This window comes from Cheilinus undulatus, linkage group 21, assembly GCF_018320785.1.
Source record: "Cheilinus undulatus linkage group 21, ASM1832078v1, whole genome shotgun sequence".
In the NCBI taxonomy this organism is placed as follows: domain Eukaryota; kingdom Metazoa; phylum Chordata; class Actinopteri; order Labriformes; family Labridae; genus Cheilinus; species Cheilinus undulatus.
The window spans coordinates 3,446,917-3,468,294 of record NC_054885.1 but is presented as its reverse complement, the minus strand read 5'-3'; the positions used below and the strand labels follow the sequence as shown (position 1 = coordinate 3,468,294).

At 42.2% G+C, this 21,378-nt stretch overlaps 1 protein-coding gene across 1 annotated transcript in view; it reads right to left on the bottom strand.

Moving 5' to 3' along the window:
- The window catches only part of kank2 (KN motif and ankyrin repeat domains 2), a 49,198-nt gene that overhangs the window by 17,251 nt on the left and 10,569 nt on the right, over positions 1 to 21,378 (bottom strand). The window contains exons 2-3 of the mRNA XM_041778500.1: positions 10,249 to 10,336; positions 134 to 216 (exon numbers count right to left, since the gene is read on the bottom strand). Coding sequence (XP_041634434.1) covers positions 134 to 170 — 37 coding nt within the window. The 5' untranslated portion in view covers positions 171 to 216; positions 10,249 to 10,336. The remainder of the gene's footprint in view (positions 1 to 133; positions 217 to 10,248; positions 10,337 to 21,378) is intronic.

Below are 21,378 nucleotides of genomic sequence, written 5' to 3'. Positions count from 1 at the left end.
AAGTGGAGACAGTTGCTTTGCTCTTCATGGTAAATCGGTGACGTTACAGGAGTATTGTCTGACAGTTTAAACACAGTCTACATAAGGGCCTCAAAATAACATCATTATTCTGCAGAATATTCTGGAGCTGTACCTGGGAAGCCGGGGTCCATGTGCAGCACCTGAGCCATGTTGAGTCTGTGGCAGCTTTTCAGACGGTCCCCCACCAGCTCTCACCTGGAAGAGAGAAAATAAGCTACATTTTATTATAAAGGAACAAGAGATGCTTTTATTGCAGATTTTAAAAAACAGACTTGAAACGTCCTGACTGATCGGGGACTGATCTGCAGACTTTTATTCAAAAGTGCATGATAAGCAGATTGGAAATAAAGCTTGTAGTCATCAATCCGGTCACCTGTGGCTAAATCTCTGGTGTCAGCTGCTTAAGGGCAGCATGGTGTGTGTGGTGTAGTGTGATTATATAGGCTAATTGGATTCAAGGCCAGTAAGTATTAGGGTTTGTGTGCACAGCTATTATTTGTGCTGGTAGCCCTCATTTTGAACACAAAACCAACCGATCAATATCTTTGTTTAGCAGATGCCTGAAACTGAGGACATTTAGACACTCAGAAATAACACAGAAATGAAACTGTTTCCAGCTTGTTAACAGAAATAAAGTTCCTTTAAAAAACTGAGCCAGTGAATGTGGGTTCTCTTTTCTTAAAGTGGCAAATCTCAAGTGTAAAGGAGTTCTAAAGTGACATTTTCCAGCTCTTCCTGGGGATTCTAAGGCATTCCCTGGCCAATCCCAGCAAGTCCTGGGTCTACCCTGGGGTCTCCTCCCAGCTGGATGACCCTGGAAGACTTCTACTGGAAGGCATCCAGATGCCATACTGATCAGACGCCCAAACGACCTGAGAAATCTCATTTCGAGCGCTTGAACCTATAGTCTGATTTTTCAGTCATTACCCAGAGTTCCATGAGGGTTGAAACAAAGATTGAACGGTAAATTGAGAGCTTTGCAGCTCCTTCTTCACCACAGCGGTCTGGTACAACATCTGCAGTACTGACATGGAACCAACCCGCCTATCAATCTGACAGTCCATTCTACCCTTACTAACGATGAGACTGCGAGATACTTGAACTCCTTCACTTGGGGCAAAGACACCCCACCTGGAGGGAGAAATCCACCGTTTTCCAGCAGAGCACCATGGCCTAAGACTTGGAGGTGCTGATCCTCATCCGAACTGCTTTGCATACAGCTACAAATCGCCCCAGTGCCTACTGGAAGTCCTTTACAGAAGAGGCCAACAGAACCACATCATCTGCAAAAAGCAGAGATGAAATTCTGAGGACCTCAAACCAAAAACTGTCCTTCCCTTGACTACACCTTGAGATCCTGTACGTACAAAGCAGCCCTGGCAGAGGCCAACATTCAGTGGGAGCATGTTTGACTTTGTGCTTGGAATGCGAGCATTGGTTTTGCGTACCTGGTTTCACTCTCCATCCCCAATAACAACTGCACCTGTAGCATAACGCAGCGGAGTTAATGTTCTAAGATTCAGCCTTGTATATATGAAACTTTTTGCACAGTTTAGTTAAGTTATCCTTTCTGAGGACTCCTGTTTCATTGTTCTTTGGGAGATTTTCCTCCTTGACAAAGGAAGTAAATAAGGATGGTTACACTGCCACCTGTAGGAAGCCTTGGTGCACTTCAAAGCTATGTAGACTGACCAACCTCTAAACCAGCGGTCATCAACCACATTTGCACAAGGGCCAGATTTAGTCTCGACAGAGACTCTGGGGGCCGGACTTTCAAATAAACAAAAATTAAATAAATATTTTGGTCTGATTAAAATATTGTGTTAGTACTTGTTTTTCTTTTCAAAACGCAGGAAATGTTTAGGTATTACAGCGAGATCTATCCCTGTTATCTAGAATGCAGCAGGCCACAAAGAGACAGGTCGGCCCACAGAACTGTCCAGGCCCCTGAAAATCCCAAATAATGAGCCCTCCCCATTTGTGATTAAGCACTAATGTTAATTCATTTTTGACACTTTAACCCCTTTCATTACTTCATTTGGCCATTTCTGCATAATTGTCTGCACCTCAACTTATTTTTGATAATTTTTGCCACTTTTAAAATATTCTTTGCCCTTTTTGACACTCTTCAACTTTCCTGCCAATTACTGTTTCCGTTTCCCACTCTTTAACCCCTTTTCACTACTTTGCCAGGCTATTTTTGCGATATTTTTGCCACTTTTAACTCATTTTTTATAACTATTTGCCTCTTTAAAACCATTTTTCTTTTCTCTAACCCTTTTAAGCCAATTTTCCTGCACATTTTTTGCCCCTTTGTGCCACTCTTGTATCCATCTTGCCACTTTTTAACCCTTTTTCATTACTTTTTTGCACCATTTTTCTTACTAATAATTCATTTTTTTATACTTTTTGCCCCCTTTTCCCTCTTTTACCAATTTTTTCCACATTTTTACCTCTTTTCCTGCACATTTTTGCCCCTTTGTGCCACTCTTGTATCCATTTTTGCCACTTTTTAACCCTTTTTCATTACTTTTTTGCAACATTTTTGCCACTAGTAACTCATTTTTTAAACTTTTTGCCCCTTCTTTCCTCTTTTACCAATTTTTTTGCCACATTTTTACCTCTTTTCCTACACATTTTTGCCCCTTTGTGTCTCTCTACAACCCATTTTGACACTCTCTAACCCCTTTTCATCACATACTCGGGCCATTTTTGCAACATTTCTGCCAGTCTTAACCCATTTTTAAAAATGTATTCACTACTTATGAATGACAAGTGAATTTCTGTAAAAACAGGTCAACATCAGATCATTCTAAAACTATTTCAATAGTAATTTTTTTTTTTTTGATGGATTTAACAGCTGCAGACATTTGAAGCCAAAAGACACTCCTAAAACCAGAACATCTTCTTTTCTGAATTTAATGATCTTCAAGGGGCCAGACAGGAAGCTTTGGGGGGCCTGATTTGGCCCTTGGGCCACCAGTTGATGATCAGTGCTCTAAACCAACTGACTGCATCGTCTGAGCTCGTTCATAGATGATTGATGATTGGTATTGGCAGCAAAGAGACTGATCAGGGCACCCGTAGTTCATACGTTTATGCAGACCACATATTCATTTACATAGAAAAGTACTCCTCACTGACTTTTTCCTTTACTTCATTGTTTTTTCTCTGCAGAGATCAGAAATAGTTTCAGCCTTTCTCTCACTTCTTCACCCTCCTGCTTCCCTTTCGTTCTAAATTTATCCGCTCATTTTTTCGGTGCATTGTGGGTCACGGCGGATTGTGTGTTTGTTTCTGTTCTGAGCGTTCAGAGGAGAGGAGTTACAGGGGAAAAGTTTCCTGGCAGCTTATTCCAGGACGGAGCTTTGAGACTGCCAGTTACAGCCTTATTAGGAATCATCCGAGCACACTCTGAATTTAGGGGTTTACACTCTCTCCCTTTCTCCACATCTCCCTTCTTCTGCTTCATCTCCTTCTCCTCTTCTCTCTGTTTTTCTGCTGCTCTCTCCCTCTTTTAGCGTCAGCTGATGATCAGGAGGTTTCAGCCAGTCATTATCTCCCTGCACATTCCCCTAAACACAGAGAGGACTGGAGTATTTCTGGGAACTTTGATGAATTTTTCATAGCAGTGAGAGTACACTTTGACTCTTTATTTACAAGAGATTGTGCTTTCTCTCTCCCACATGGTGCCAGTTAGATAGAGTGCACTACGTTGATGCTTTTGAGTTTGTGTCTGCTTGGAAAAGATTAACTTTCTAGGTCATCACTTTGTGGGAACGGAGGATGTAATGTTTAAACCATCCGCAGCATTAACCAGTCGTTATTTTACGTTCAGAAGCTTAAATCAGAAGTCTGAACTCTAAAGCGTCCTCTTTGTTTACAGGAGAGCTCATTCACTTCAACTAGAGGAGGTTTTCTGTTTTTTCTCTAAGAACCGAGTCTTTAATTTGAGCTCTTCCTCTCCCTCTCTGGCTCTCTATCTCGTGACCCGGCTCAGAGTTTGCTCGTTTGTGAAAAGTAGGGCACTTGGAAACACTGACTGACTTGATTTGGTATTTCTACAAGTCCTGTAGTCAGTTGAATGTCTCTAAGAGATTCCCCTAATCTGTGCCCCTTCACCACCCTCTTCTGCAGCCGCCACCACTAGGCATGGAAATACTGGACAGAGTCACCACGATACAGAGGTACCAGCAGTTCTCACGCTCCATGGTGAAAAATGACACTGTTCAATGACAACAACATGGAAACAAAGTGCAGATGCACAATAAATCACAATTTTATCATTACTGCAAGACAAGCTTTTCCAGTAAACAGACTACAAAGGTCTGAATTTATTGCAATAAATAAGACATCTTCCTTTGCAGACAAACAATGCTTTTTTACATGCTTTCATTAATTTTATGCAACTCAAGCTACACATCTGCTACCCTCAGAAAATTGTAGAGCAAGAAGATGCATTGTGCAATTTGGATTCAAGGGAAACATGCTGCAAATAGCCTCAGCTAAAGCTGCAGATACACTATACTGAAAAATACAGACAGGGATCCACAGACGCATCAGCTAAACTGCTGATATCAGCTCAACAGGTGCCAGTCGCAAAAGTTTATCATGTAAGCAATTTAAAGGTCACATATTTACTCCTTTAAGACAAGTTCATATCAGTCTCAGAGGTCCCAAAAACATGCCTGTGAAGTTTGTTGCTGAAAAAACACTCCAGTATTGTTTTTTTTTGCATTTCTAAAACCCCTCTGTTTCAGCCCTGCTCAGAACGAGCTGTTTCTGTAGCTTTAAATGTTAATGAGCTGTGTGACTCCGCCCTCTCTGGAGATGGATGTGGCTCTCCTGACTCTCCTCTCAGCTGAGGATCAGGAGAAAAGGACAGAACTTTCTTCCAAGCAGGGAGGGCCAACTGAACCTGGGGGCGGGGCTAACTCCCCACATGACATCATGAGGGGAAAATCTGAGAATGGCTTGTTTCAGCACACATTTTCTGAAATGTGTATGTGTGTGTTTGGGGGGGGGGGTGTTGTCCTTTAATACTGATATCTGGTATATCTACGTGCTGAATCATATTGAGGATATTTTTTCATCACCTGTTGGAAAGCTCTAATGTTTTCATGGTCAAACATGAGCTAAAATGTTAGTATGGTGGGTAGGGATGCCACGATTCATCATTGCTGTCGACAATAATTGATACTGACTTCCATCACGACACATTTTATCGCCAACAATTTGTTTGTTGCGTCCGCACACCCTTTTTCAGGCAGCATGTTGCGATTTTCTTAAGGTGATATGCTTGGGAGTGAGCCATCTGTCATTCATACTATCTCTGTTGAGAGTTGCGCATGCTCAACAGTGATCGACAGACTCTGTAACCAGAGAGAAATGGCTGGAAGTCTGGAAATGTTTCACTCTTGACAAAAACAAAGGTTGCTTGTATGATATATAAAGCAGACCTTAAATATCACAGGAGCACATCAGCAGTGCCTGAGCATTTGAAAAGACTGGACTAATGAGTGGAGCAGCCAGCTTAGCAAGCTAACGCTGCTAACAGCTAACGTCTATGCTAATGAATGTTGGTCATCCACTGGCGATGTCGTCCTGGCTTTTAACATTAATGTAACACTACAGTGCTGCAGACAGAAGCCCACACCTTTCCCCTCATACTTCTAACTCAACAGTGTAACGTTAGGTAAGGGTTCTCCTCTGTGATGTTTCTGCTACCATCCTGTTCTATTACTATCAGTTCTACAGGACTGGAACCAGGGATCTTTCTGAGCAAGCTCTAACCACTGCACCACCATGCAGACTTACACAACTCAGAACTGTTCTGGGAAAATAAACACAAGTCATTTATCTCCTGTGTGCAATGAAAGTGTCAGACTTGTTTGTGCTGCATGCTGCACTGTGTGGTCTAAATCTTTAGAAACAATATCAGTTTACTGCCAAGTTCACATAAAATACATTTGGCGTTGTGTTATTTGTGTAAAAAAAAGGCAGGACAAACAAATATTAAAGAAAAGTGTGTTAAATCTATCTGTCTGCTGCATGAAAACAGCTGTAAATTTTGTGAGGCGTGTGAGAAAAGGACAGAGGAGGCTGGTGGTGTGTGTGGACAGGAGGGCGGAGGACGGCGCTGACAGAGGACACTAAATGAGATATAATTAGAAGCTGCTCTTTTGCAACCCAAACGTCCCGGCCCAGCAGACCAGACGAACGTCCACTTGACTCCTCTCTGACTTCTCCAATGTGGTTTGAAATCTTCTCACACTATTCTTCACTCTAAACGCCTCTCTCCTTATTACTTCCCCGGTGTTTTCCTCCCACATCGACCCTCAGGACGCCCGCACCACCAGGCCTCCACATCTGCTGCTCCAGCAGGGGCCTACGGGGTGTTACAGATGTGTTGGCATGTGTGGACATCGTACTCCCCCACAGTGTCTGAGTCTGTGAGAAAGGCTGGAGCACAGCGGTTGACCTTCGTTGCTCCCTGTCGGCTCTCAAACAGAGTTCCTTTGATTTGACATCTGAGCAGAAACCAGTTAGCCTCTGTTCCCAGCTCCACGCCACCAAAGCTCAGGCGATTCTCTCTGACCTGCTCCATCCACGACTACAGACGTTTACTGTTACTCACAACTCCTTCTCAGATACCAGAATGTGCAAACTTTCTGTACCTGTGCAAAATGTATAAACCTGCAAGTATAGGAAAAGATTGATATTAATTTTGTATTTTATAGAGAGAACTTTCTTTTTTAAGTTTGTATTTTTGATAAAATCTTCTGATAATGATAAGGGCTGCATGGTGGTGCAGGGGTTAGTGCGAACAAGTCTCACTGTAAGAAAGTTCCTGGTTTCAGTCTTGATCTGACAGAGGCTTTCCATCTAGAGTTTGCATTTCCTCCCTACGCATGACTCATTTCTCTTCTGCTTCCTCCCACAGACAAAAACATACCCTTTAGGTTAACAAGTGGCTCTAGATTGCCCGTAGATGTGAGTTGTCTCTGTACGTCAGCCCTGATTGGCTGGTGACCAGTCCAGGGTGTACGTTGCCTCTGGCACAGCGACAGCTAACAGCCCCAAATGGGATAAATGTTGTAGATAATGGATGATAATGATCGGCTGCTGATCAATGAGTGGATCCCTAAACCTGATCCAACCCAGCATTTCTCTTCAAAATATGAAAAATCTCCAGTCATGTGCTGATGATCAAACAAACATTTGATGTTTCTACGACTGCATTTGTGCAGAGATAGAATTTGTGAGATAAATCTTTAAAGCAATCTCTTAAAACAATAACAATGCCTGTATTTTCATGAAATGTCCACACAGGCCTTTAGATACCAATTTTTACTATAGCTATGTTTGCATGGACCGCTTGTAATCAGAATAAATGCCTGATCTAAATAAAAGGTGTCGTATAAACACTTCAACCTGAAGAAAATCATTCGTTTTGAATTCAAGTATTTTGAACACACCCCGACAATGCTTGGAGGTACTCCATGGTTCCAAAGCACGCTGGTTGAGAAAGGCTGATCTAGCGGGCCCTTACCTGACCAAACCTACAATTCTACTGTAAAAAAAGGACTTCCTTTTTCATTTACAGTCAAACTAGAAACTTGAGCAAAGCAAGATTGGTGTTGGGATTCTGAGACAGTGGCTAAATCGGGGTTTTATCTTTTTTGATGACGATATTTGGTTCAAGACATTCATTAAAGCTAAATGTGACCAAAGCCAGATAAAGTTCCTGCAAGTCGGCATTCTGATGGTTGAGAAAAATGGATACAAAGTCGTTTTCTTCAAAATGATCTTTTTTTCTCATTTTATGCAAGTCTGACATTTAAACTACTAATTCGATGAAAAAAGTGACACAAATGTGATATTTAAAAGCGTTAATTTTGTGTTTTAAAATGCCCTGTTTTCAGAGTTGCTGTGGGGGAGATTGAGGGGAGGGGACAGCGAAACCGCTGGGTGATAATTGGCCACTCACCCTGCCATCGTTCCCAGTTTCCCCATTGAGATGGACAATAACAAACAACGCATGGCTCAAACTCCACCCTTCCGCCGGCACATAAATACAGCTGTTTCTAGTTATCACCTTTATCAGCAAGCCTCAAGATGAACCCTGCAGCGAAGAAAAATAGAAAAGACGATGAAAAAGCGGCAAGATTTATCAACAGACTTGGGACGACTTCAGGATCACTCGACAGTGAAAGTTTGGGAATATTTTGATGAGCATCACCAGTCCGATTCAGAAGCTTGGTTTGGGTGGACTTTACGTAAATGTGGCCCTGTTGTTCACGCCCATTACCTGGCCTGCCTGAAGGTAGGAAAAGTCCTGAAACTTTGAGCCTGGTTTTCTCAGAACAAACAGAAACTAGAAGTTAATATTCAAATGAGCATTTCTTTGTAAAATATGCTCAGATTAAAGGTCCATTTATGCTCAACGTTAAATACGGATCTGGATACAGATGGAGCCTTCTGTCCATGCCCTGCGTTCATTTCGTCTGTATTTCTGCACGTTTCCATAAAGCTTATGGATACGGGCCAAACGGAGCAGTACCACCAGAAACCATGGGGGCAGTGTTGCTGTCACTATAAATGGGCCTTTAGGTGTATGATACACCATTTAAAGCCTGGAATCTACACTTTCATAATGTGTACAAAACTCAAAAATGACCTCGGATGACTTGCAGGGATTTTATTTTTATTTTTTAAGATTTATTTTTGGGCCTTTTCAAGCCTTTATTTGATTGAGGAAGAACAGTGGATAGACTCGGAAACAGGGAAGAGAGTGGGGAGAGACATGTGGGGAAGGGCCACAGGCCGGATTCGAACCCGGGCTGCCCGCGCACACGGGTAGCGCCCCAAACCACCCGACCACCTGCGCTCCCGACTTGCAGGAATTTTTACCAACTTTGGTCACAAATTACACGACTGTATTATAATGGAGTATAATCAGCTATTCTCTTAAGCTGTTTTCTTTTGCACAGCTAAGGCCTCATGGCCAATACTCAAAACCAGAACACTGCTAACACCAAGCTCCACTCATGCACCCACTGTTTCTGTGTGTTTCTGCAAATTCTGTTAAAAGAGATTTAGAAAATGCTATCACAAACCAAGCAGAATGTAATGTACTAGCATTACAAACAGCTCAGCTTACAGCTCCATGGACCCGCAGTGTTTGCAAAAACTACAAGAACCACAGAAATTACAGGGGCCTACCGTGGCGACCTGACCGACCAGTTTACATGAGGAGTGATGTACTGCAAATTCAAAAACAAATGCAACAACAGAAACCAGTCTGAACTGGATAAATACAAAGAATATGCTTCAATAAACTAACACGAATACAAATGCATGAACAAGGCAGGGTAAATGCATGTCCTGAACACTTTAGTTGGTGCATTTGTTTCAGAGTTCTGCATGTGTACATGAAATACATGCATGTTTCTTTAATGTGAACTGTCAGGGCAGTTTCAAGTCAATAGTCCGTAGACGCCGTAGTCAGGTCAAGTTTGTTTTTATAGCTCATTAAAACACCATCAGTGGACCTGTTTGGATTGCTGCACAAACTGATGAACCCCTTTCACCTCTAAATGTATCTGAGGCATTTCTGGTATTTGATCGCTGACAGGCCTATCCAGGACAAATGCCATCCCCCATAACTCCCCCACACCCCCATACCGTCCTAATGGAAGCTACCATGGCCTGGTCTCCTCCCTCATCACCGGCTATTATGATTAAAACGACCCTCAGGGGGTAAGATCCAGGTCACCCAGCACAAATTACACGTCTGTGGTATGTCCTGTAAGACGTCACGATAGTAACTCTTCTTCTGAATGCTCCTCCTCGTGCACCGCAGCTTCTGCTTGCATGCGAGCGTCTCAAGGGTTAAAAACTGGATTTGATTTACCACCTGTATCAGGGGAGTGGGACCACCCTGGAAAGTAATTTAAGATGCCCGGCTTCATTTCGAGGTCAGCTCTCCCAAGTTTATCAAACTCATTGCTTCCATTCAGTGAGTCACCTTATTATTATTGCCATTACAAAGGATTAGAGCTCGGTATTGCTAAGTCAGAAATACCAGTCCTCCTCCCGCCACCCACAGGAGATCTTTAAGGATTTTTCCACTGACTCTCTCAGCCGTTGGGTCATTACTATTCTCCTCAAGTTCACGAATGGTTTGTGAATTAGGAAATGAAGGATTTATTTCCTGCTTCATACCAGCTGCTTGATGCGCCGCGAGGACGGGATCTCTCCTCCCCAGGCTCCTTGCTCTCTCTTCCTTTTCTTGCACTCTTACAGTCAGCACCTGTTAGAAACCAGAATAAAGAAGATTTAAACTGCGGCGCTCTGGGCTTTAGGCTGTAGGAGGTCTCAGAGCAGAAAATTAGGAAAAATAAGGAAGAAGTCCTCAGGAAGGCTGGGAGACGTGGGCAAAAGAGCAGATCTTGATATTTTTAGCTGGATGGCGACAGAGGATACATAGCTGGGTATGTTTTTTTAACAATTCAATTTCAATTTGCTTCATGGGCATCAACAAATCAGTTACTGCCAAAGCAGTGTAAAAAATAAAGAATCATTAAATATTTACAGATAATATAAATTTAAATATTAAGTAATGCCACAAGTAATCAATGTGTAATGAAATAAATCTGATTAATTAGATAAGACAATAATGCCTAAAAAATAATAAAAATAAAAATACTGAAAATAATAAATAAATAAAATTCATTAAATATTTACAGATAATATAAATTTGCATATTAAATCCACAATTAATGAACGCATAATGAAATAAATCTGATTTTTAGATAAAACAATAATGCTTCAGAAAATAATACAAAATTAAAAAATTGAAATATTAAAAAAAATAATGAAATGTTTACAGATAATATAAATTTGCATATTAAATAATTCCACAAGTAATCAATGTATAATAAAATAAATCTGAGTAATCAGATGAGAAAGTAAGGCCTAAAAAAATTTAAAAAATAGAAAATAATAAATTAATAAAATTCATTAAATATTTACAGATTTATAAATTTGCATATTAAACCCACAATTAATCACCGTATAATGAAATAAATCTGATTTTTAGATAACACAAAAAAGCTACAAAAATAATAAAATAAAAAAATTAATATAATTCAGTGTGATTGTTTGGAAGAGACTGATTGGGTGTCCCTCAGGCTAATGCAGGGCTGAATGTTTTTAGCAGCATCTATACAGACGATTCTGTGTTCTAACGTCTATCTTTTTTTATCTTCATCCTGTAGTGAATCTTTTTTTCTTTTTAATCAAATAACAAACAGTCATCATAGTATCAGAAAAACAAACTTTTATATGATTCTAGTAAAATTCAAACAAGAGTGTAGCCATTCGACAAGCAAGAATTAATTTCATGCTATTTTTACTAAGAAAGATGCGCCTTAATTAAGTGAATAAATAAAATAACATTTCCCCATTTAGTCTGAACATTTCCAGTGGATTATCTTGTTGTCAATAAGAGCATGACAGAGGTTTTTACTGTAAACACGTCTGAAAAACTCAGCCTTAGCCATCAGGATACTTCAGTAAAGGAGAGACACAATGTTGAAATGCAGCAGGTTGCTAAAGCGTCTCCTCTAAGTCTCCAAACCCAGAGCAACATTCCCAAACATTCCCGTGGTTTTGACTGACACGCCGGATGTCAACAATATCCCTCCATGAAATGCCAGTCACTCTGTGACCTCCGTGTAGAGCAGCAGGGATGAAGCCTGAACACGTTCCTCCCTCTTCATTCCTCTCACCAGTTCAAGGCTCTCTAATCAATTCAAGGCCCCCGAGCCGTCCTGCCATGTGATTGGGCAACGCTGTCTGTTTACTCGTCTGTGTGACTAACGCTCTCAAATCCACTGGTAAACCTACGCCCTCCAGTTTATGTGGGAACATCCTTCATGTAAACTCATCAGTGATGTTACGGCACCAGTCTGTCCTACTGGTCCAGCTCTAAGACTCCAGTATAACTCTGTTAGCTCTGCCACAACACCAGAATTATGAGTTTAGATATAATACTCCACACCTTCTTTAATATCACAGCTCTAGTTCTAGGCATGCAAAACTGGAGTGTTTTTGCCTTTAATTACTGGGTTAGATGCTGAAACATTGCCAACATTTCTGTGCAACGTTAAAGAGCAACTTTAAATGAACGCAACAAAAGCCGTACTCATTGTTTGGGTGAGGATATAATGTCTTTAAATGCAATGGCTAAAGATTTGTTCTGTGAATCTGAAGAGTTGTAAAGACCAGTTTTCAACAGGTTTAGCATCAGGACACCACCCCCTCTCTCTATTGCAAATCACAACTAATTAGGGTCCTAGCACTGAGAGTGCAAGAGCCCCATTGTTATCGTAGGCGTTCAGTTTTTGTTCCCACTCTCGCCCATTTTTGGGGTGTTAGAAATGCACCAATTTGCATTAAAATTGGCACACACCTAGAACTCTGACAAAATGACAGGTTGATATAAGTTTTAAAAATGGCCCTCAGGAACTGCCTCAATAGCGCCACCTTTCATTCTTCTACAGAACACAGTCAAAAGGCAGTTTTACAGAGATTTATGAAATTTGGTAAGTCGATGCCTTTTGGGGGGATCTACAAAAACCCAATAGGACCATGTTTGTATCTCCAACAGGAAAGCCAAAAAAATAGCTAAAATTGGGGCGTTTTGGGTCATTTCCAGGGATCATACTTGATCCAACTGGTTTTGTTTGATTTTTAAATCATAACTGATCAAAGGGACAGAGACATGTCCTTCAAAATAAAAGCACATCACAGATGTTTTGGCTTTTTTTCCAGACACACATCTATGACCCACCAAAAGGGAAGTTGTGACCAACTTTTGGGGTCCTACCGACCAGTTTAGAAGCCGGGGTTTAGATGGTTATATCATAGATTAATGATGTGTTTAGTGCATTAAGATACCAAGAGACTGCACCTTAGTATGCTCTCATGGTGTGTGCAGTGAAGCTGCTGGAGATAATGCATAAAGGCCAACCAGCCAACAGCTAAGAGGCTAGTAGTGCCTCTTTAACCGCTTTTCTCCCTCGTGTTGTCATAGGCATGCTTTTAAAAGACACACTGATATACTATTTATATGTGGGGTTAGATTGGAATAGTAGGAGTCTTGTGTCATTTGTGGACAGGATGGTTCTACGAGCTGGCTCCTGTTTGAGAGACTGTCCCCTTCTTTCTGTTTTGTTGTTTTCAAGATATAAAAAGTTAAAATCTAAGATCCGTTTTAAAGATTTGAGCCAAATAATCCAGTTCTCTAAAGAGTCCAGAGTCCCCTTCACTCTGATCGAGGCTTACAAATTAAAGCCTTGCTTTTTTTGTTTACTGGCAGAATACCGCAGTCAAGCAGCAGGGTGGTCTTTAATGCATGTCAGGACTTGCTGCACCTACACAGCCAATCTGATCTGAAATTAAGGCATATGAGTCCACCACTGTATACAAATTTATCAGATATACAACCGTTGTTAAAGCACACTGAGGTGCAACCACTCACATCAACATTTTTATATCCCTGTAGACAATGTAGTCCATCCTGTTACTTGGTGGTTTTTATTTAGTGCGAAATCCTGTTCCCACCTGTACATCTACTGTGGCTTTCAGGAGAGGAGACTAGGGTTGTTCTGATCCCGATACCAGTATCAGAAATACATCCAATGCTGTTTAAAATGCAGGTACTGGTATTGGTAAGCACACGAGTTGATGCTCTAATCTGACACGTTTGGTTAAACTATGTGTTTTAGTTCATTTAGCCATGCTAACTGTTAGCACCATTAAAGCAGAAATCAATTCTTCTTTGCTGCTGGAAAACACTTCATGCAAGAGCTACCGTTTTTAGAGCAGAGAAGAAGAACTGAAGGACCCACTGCAGCAGCAAAGAATGGAGGCTGGGTGACAGTTTTTCTCTGAATGTGATCATTAAAATGCCGGCGCTGTCATACACGACAAGAAATGACACCGTTACCAAAAGTTAAATTACTTTTAAACCATAAATCGTTGCCTCTTACTTGTTTTTCCTCTTGAAGCTAGCCATTGTTCCTTCCCAATGATGCATTTAAATCCCTTGCAGCAGCATTTTCAGCTAGCCTGGAACTCGTGTGTGTTTTGAGGACTTTAATGATTAAATCCACACCAGTAAACCTGATACTGAACGTCTTTAGTATCAGAATATCTCTAGATAAAACGGGCCTGTGCTGCCTGGATGCAAAGGTTTGACCTTCCAACTCTCGTCACCGATGAGTTCCTGATATTCGAGCATGGCTGCTTTCACATCTCCTGAGGAACACATGTAATCGTGCCTGAGACCCCCTTACCAAGTGGACTCGGGCACCATGCCAAAATCCACTTGTACACTTGGGATATACTGATAAAAACCAACCAGACCTTGGAGTCCAGTGTACTCAAATCTGAGCCCAGGTCCCTTAGGTGTCACCTTTAGACAATGTTCAGGATCCTTACTGCAGTTTTTGCTCATTGTAATCAAGAAATAAACCGATATTAGATGCATTGATCTTCTTTTTTTGTCACCATGGTATTAGGAGTCCCTTACACCTTAGCTCCTCCACAGGTGGAGGTCAGAGCTTATGCATATAAAAGATGATTGAATGGTTTCAGTTTTTGAATTTTAATGAGGTGCAAAGGACGAATGTTTTGATGTTTGCTGATGATGCAGTGCACATTAAAACATTCGCCATTTGCACCTTTCTACTTTGCAAAAAATGATTTGTGTGCTCCGCTTTCTTTGTTGGATTTGCCTTTAAGAAGGAGTTCATTTGATCATCCTCTGTTGTTTGATTCTTAGTAGCTCCATCTTAAAGTTTGAGTTCTGGTATGATGACAACCCTAGCATGGATTTCCTTTAAAGAGTTAAAGCCAGACTGACTTCATGGCCTTATAATGCGATCCCTTTATGGACAACACGGTCTCTTACAGTGCCCAGAACAGATAAGCTGCATGACTGTGTCTGCTGATTCTCATACTCTGCCTGTCAGAAGGCTGCTAAAGTCAGCTCCACGTTTAGTCAGGGAGGTTTCACAGCCTTAAAAACCCTCCATGGGTGACCTTTGCATAATTTCATAACAAGCCTTTCTGTTGTTCTGCCCATTGTGCCGTGTTCTCGTCCTGCCATAGCTGCCGAGGGTGGAGGGGTACGGGGGAGAAACAGACCTTTTGGAGCAGCTAGATCACAAAGAGCCATTCATCGGGGCTCTGGTTCCACAGCTGGTTCTAATATAAAGCAAGGAGGGGCATCAGAGAGAGAGAGAGAGGCTGAGAGAAACAGTGTGTGGCGAGGAAATTTGCCTCAAAACAAACAAACAGTTGATGAAGTGCTGTTATTGACCCACACACTGACAGAGGCAACCAATCGATGTTCACTCCTGGAAACGCTCCAGAACTGACAATCTGTGTTAGAAATCCTGCCGAATCTCACAGCAGAGGATCTTTAAACGCCAAAGAATACACTCTGGAAAGCATGAATAACTCTAAAACAGTTTTAATCGTGCTGTTGAAGTTGGCAAATACTTTCAAAGACAAATACCAAACTTTACAAGAGACAACTCAGACTCCCATCGACTCCCACACAGCAGCGATGAAAACACACATATCTCCAGACACCATGTGAGTCCGGAGACTCCCACAGGCCGGCAAACACAGCTGTAGCTTTGAAATGGATTTATTCAGGTGAAGGAAAGCCAAGTGATTAAGCTGCTTTTAATCTGTCTATATTTATATTTGATAAATCTGGTGCTGCGATGATAAATTCCTGATTTATTAAGCTCCCAATATAGGCAGAAACATTCTGACTCCACGTGATAAAATACACACTTATCATGTGCCAAATGAGCCTAGATGGTTGGTGTTATTTGTGCTGCTTGGACATAGTCTAATCAGGTTTTTGACCACACTAAAGCACTGAGGATGCTCTTGTTTAAGCGTAGCTAAATCTGCAGGCCACCTGAAACTCATGTGTCGGATGTGGTGCCAGCTCAACAGAAACTGCCCACTTTTTCTGCAGATCTAGTTCCAGGAGTAAATTCCTCCATTCAAATCCGTAGTAAAATCAACCATAAACTTTAGTAGCAGCAGTAGTAGTCATAGCAGCCAGCAGCTTAGGTTCACAGGGATGGTCAACCTTTCCATGGTGTCAGTGGGCTCCACTAAACAGAGACTTCGCTGTGACACCCAAGGATTGCCTGGCTCTTTTCCGTTAAGCTCAAGATATTTGACGTATCGGAGAAATAGGCGGGACCTATAGGCAGCTTTGAGGCTCAGTCCCCATGCCCCTCTTGCTCCTTCCACTAAGCCCTACTCATGTGTTTTAATGTTAACATCTAGAGCTGGAGTGTCCTGAGTCTTGTTGTAATGAAGGGGTAAAGTGTTAGGACTATAAAGGCACACTACAAACTGAGAGTTGTGTGAAATCTCCTACAATTGCATGTAAGTCATCAGCAAGATTTGAAACTTAAAAAATACTTATATCATTGTTTGATGATGTTTTGGTGCAGATAGGTTCCTGTGGATTTCAAACAAGCCCTTAAAACAACTGTCAGATTATTGATGCTGATATTTGGCATTTAGCTGATTATCGGTATTGGCATTTAATTTTACAGATTGACCACAAAATCAGTTAATTCAAAGGTGTGCAACTTTGGCTCCACTGCAAGGTGTGTCTCCCCTTTGATTTTGGTTTCACAATAACAGCCAATCGGCACGGAGGCCTGGGCATCACTTCCTGTTTCCTCATGTTGCCAGAGCTAGTGTTAAATTGTTCCATCCATCCATCTTCTTCTGGTTATCTGGGTCGGGTCGCAGCGGCAGCAGGCGAAGTAAGTCAACCCAGACGTCCCTCTCCTCAACATTTCCACATTCCCTCTGATGGATTCTGAGATGTCCCCAGACCAGATGGGATATATAATCCCTCCAGGTAGAATGAGTCTGCCCCGGCATCTCCTCAGAGTTGAATGTGCCTGGAAGACCTCCACAGGGAGCAGACCGGGAGGCATCCTGATCAGATGCCTGGACCACCTTGACTTGCCCCTTTTGGTGTGAAGGAGCAGCAGCTCAACTTTGAGATCCCTGTCCGAGCACAAACACCCTCCTGAGAGCTCTCATTTCAACTGCTTGAACCCGCAATTCTGTTCTTTTGGTAATTACCCAGAGTTCATGACTGTTAATTTAAAAGCTTTGCCTTTTGGCTCAGGTCTCTTCACCACAGCGGTACAGTACAATGCCCGCAAAACTGCTGATTCTGCACCCATCTGCCTGTCAATTTCATGGTCAATTCTGCCCTCACTCCTGAGCAAGACCCCGAGATACTTGAACTCCTTCACTTGGGGAAAAGACTCCCTCCCCACCCAGAGGGACCAAATATCAGATGTGAAAACGACCTTAGTCTGAGCAGACAGAAATAATGTGGAGTTCCCCAAGGCTCCATCCTGGTTCCTCTTCTGTTTAACATTTGCCTCCACTGGCTTTAATTGTTAATATTTATAAGATAAGTTACCATAGCTATGCAGATGACACTCAGATATATGTCAGTCAGACACGCATGTAAATTCTGCCTGCAGAGAGCTAATCAAAACAATAACAAAAAAAGACTGACTGTATACCTCCTACTTGTTGGAGTTTATCAGTTTTACTACCTTTTGTTTTGCTGTCTTGTGCGAAACTCTATGAATTGTCTTACTGCTGTAATATCCTGCCTCAGTAAAACCACCTTGCCTTGCCTTGTTGTGTCAAAACTGAGACAGTTTGTTGCCAAAGTCTGAGGTCTGATGTAGAAAGGGTTACAGGAAAGGGAGCTCCATCTGTCTACTCCCAAAGGACCATGAAACAACCAAGTCACTTCCTCCCAGCCCAGGAGAAAGAGTAACAAGGAGAAGGAGAGCATAGAATAAGAGAAAACACAGGAGCAGGACTGAGAAAGATGAGGAGATTTGTACAGTCTGTGAGGGAGAGGGAGAAGAGGAGGGGGGAGAGAGAAGAAAAACTGCTGCTGAGAGTTTTAGATGGAAACTTCTCAAATGAGAAGACCATGACTGTTCTCAGATTTGGACTCAGACAGCAGAGAGTGTTTTCAGGCAGGAAGATCAGCCAGCAACTCCTCAGGACGACAATATAAAGTTTCAAAGGACCTCTCCTCATAATCTGAAGCAACTCCGCCTAGAAGATTACCATCATTTGTGCATTCCTCTCCTAAATTTAGACCGACAATAGAGAATCTGTGCTGAGAGAAATAAAGCCGATTGTTGCTCAGAGACATGCAGACGAGTTTTAAAAGTTGCATTAAGAGGAGACACGGTTGTTGACCTATCTACTGAGACGTCTTTGTCCTCCTCCTCCTCACTGTGCAGCACAGATGGTTTCATTCAGCCAACTGTCTCTTAATGAATAATAAATCAGAAAATTTAACATCAAATCTCTCCCCTGAACAAGCTCAGAGAATGCTAAATCTAGAAGCAACAGCAGCAAACTTGTCAGCGAACAGAAAGTGTACGTCAACTTCCGACAGACGGGGCCTTTATTACGCGTGACGGGGCCACATGATCCCACATCAACATGGCCGTACAGTCAGCTCTTGTGCCACCGCTGGACATGTGGTTTATGACTAATTTGGGCTTTAAAAATGCAGAAAGTGAAATCATAAGCCCACGGGACATCTCCTCCAGGACTCTCTGGCTGTTTCTTACATTAAGGAGTGGAGGTATGGAGGAGCAGAAGGGCTGGGGAGGGGCTGGCCGGCTCCCATTACTCCTGGAACAAGAGCAGAGTAAACACCCGTCAGTCTGCTGCGATTGGTCATTGTGCCGACCTCCAACAGGAAACCTAGCAAGGGTGGGGCAGAGCGGCAAGGAGCGGCACCGGAAAAAAAGGCATTAAAAAAGAGGGGAGGGGGAGAGGAGAGAGGGGAATTTAGGGAGAAAAATTCCTGTGCAGTTGCGGAGGTGGGGATTAAGAATGATGGCGAGCAGAGGCTGTTTTTGAGGAGAGTGTGGGGTCTGCAGGGGAGGAAGACGAAGACCAGATGGGAGGAAGATGGCTGGTGGAGGCTCGGTCCGAGCAGATTTGGGGTTAAAGTTCAGATCAGAGTGCTGTAGTACAGAGAAATCAATCACATCCACCCTGTTACTGAGGTTTAAGGTTGTATGTTTCCATTCTTCCTTCTGGATACCAATCAGCATACCTAGATTTGATGTGGGTGATTCTCCAGTACCAGTTCCATGCTCCCTCTTCATGCTTTCTGGTTACCTGATCAGTGTTTCCTGAAGATTGATGCTATACTTGGTAGGTGGGGGGTAGAGGGGCTGTATTTCTGCTTTTTGGACATTCATCAGCAGCACTTTCCGTAAAGACACTCAAATATCATCACTCCAGTTTTGAATTGTTGTACTGGACATCCTGTAATCCCAGCAGGTGAGCTGTATGTATGAAGGCTCAAGGCCTTTGCACACTGGGTCTGATTATTTCATCTGAATGTTTCGCACATTAAAAAAGAAAATCGAGCTCATGTTATTCTAATGATGTTTGCAGACTGACGCTGAAATTTTCGTCCGTCATATTTTTATTCGGAACAGGCCTGATTTTAAGCGAAATTTCGCATCAGTCCAAGTCATTTAAATGGGTGAGCGATGATTCAAAACAGTGCCCGCTGCTTCCTCCTCGCTTCCACATCCCTGCCAGACCCCTCCTCCCTCTCTCTCTCTCTCCTTCTCTCTTGCACTAAGCTCACTTTAAACACCAAAGTTTGCTCATTTATTCTATGGATATAAACCATTGAAATGTAACAGATAGATGGGTGATTCATGATTTATTCTCTCTCGCTCACTCACCCCCGTCCAACTCCTCCCTCTCGCCCACTCCCAGCTCTCACTGCAAACGCCATAGATTTCCGGTGTATTATGTGGATATCAGCTATGGAAATATAACAGATAGAGGCATACGTTGTGACCTACTCACAGCTCATAACAGAGACAGAACTATAAAGTTGCTCTCTCTATTTCTCCAATGTGGCTCAGCGCTACTATGCATGAATGGGTGCTGGATGAAGCTCTCTGTCAGGATGGATCCAGCGGGATTTTAAAGGGGTGACAGAGATGCAGGCTTGCGGTACGAAACTATTTGCCACATTCTCTGAATTTTCGCAATGAAGGCAAATAAAAACGCATCGGATCCAGTGTGCAAGGTCCAAATGCGTGGCGTTTTTTGGGATTACATATAAAAAAAAAACCGCATCCAAAAATAACGGACCTTTACTGTCTCCTATTAGCTTACTGCAACCAGCATGCTAGAGTGCAGACCAGTCCCATCCATTCAAGCATTTTTTCCCCTCCCATCCCAATCATGTGATCAAATAGTGGAAAGACCTGAAAAAATGTCTGCCTCTGATGTAGACCTTCTCACGTCTGGCATCTGTCCAGATGGAGGGAGACAAAACAAGAGGTCTTTAGTACTGAGCTAAGATGCTAACTGAGCCCCTTTAAAGGGATATTTCAGTGTTTTTGAAGTTGGACTGGATGAGGTGCATAGCAGTAGTAGTGGCATTAGCCTCCAGTGATTTTAGTGAGCACTGCTCCTTTAAGAAGGCCTCTCTGGTTATACCAGACAGGAAGCTAGGCTATACACCGTATCAGATGGGAATTTAGTGAGTTTTTGGTAAAAATGGGCCACAAAACAATGTTGGCTCAAATGTACATGCTGTCAAAAACTTTTGAACCATTTTATTTTTTACCCAGAAGCCTCTGTGTTTCTGTCACTGTTTTGCAATGCAGGAGCATGTAACCAGTAGCCAAAGCCTGCATTGCAAAACAGTGACAAAACACAGAGGATTTCTGGGTAAAAAATGAAATGGTTCAAAAGTTTTTGACAGTGGCTGTGTCCGAAACACTCACTCATTCCCTACTACCTCTCCACTCTATAGTAAGCAGATTAATGGACTAGCTTACATAGTGGACTCAACTGCAAACCAGAAAAATGATTCCGGACACTATGCTGGCTGCAGGCGATGACGTCAGCGCCGTCTCACAAAATGTTTAGCATCAACGGCTTGTAAATTTTGATGACAACAGCTGAGGATCGACATTAACAGTAGAATTTCACTGAAAGCTGACACTAAATGTAATGTATTTTTCCCCCTAAAAAACAAGTGAGCTTTTTGAGCTTTTTTTCTGATTATTTCACTACTTTCGAGACATAAAAGTATCTTAAGAATTAGGAAAGATTTTATTGTAAACAGCTCAAAACATGGCCTTTTGGTAGTGTTTCTCCATGCAGAAATCACTGCTTTCCTCCCATCGGGAGTTCTCC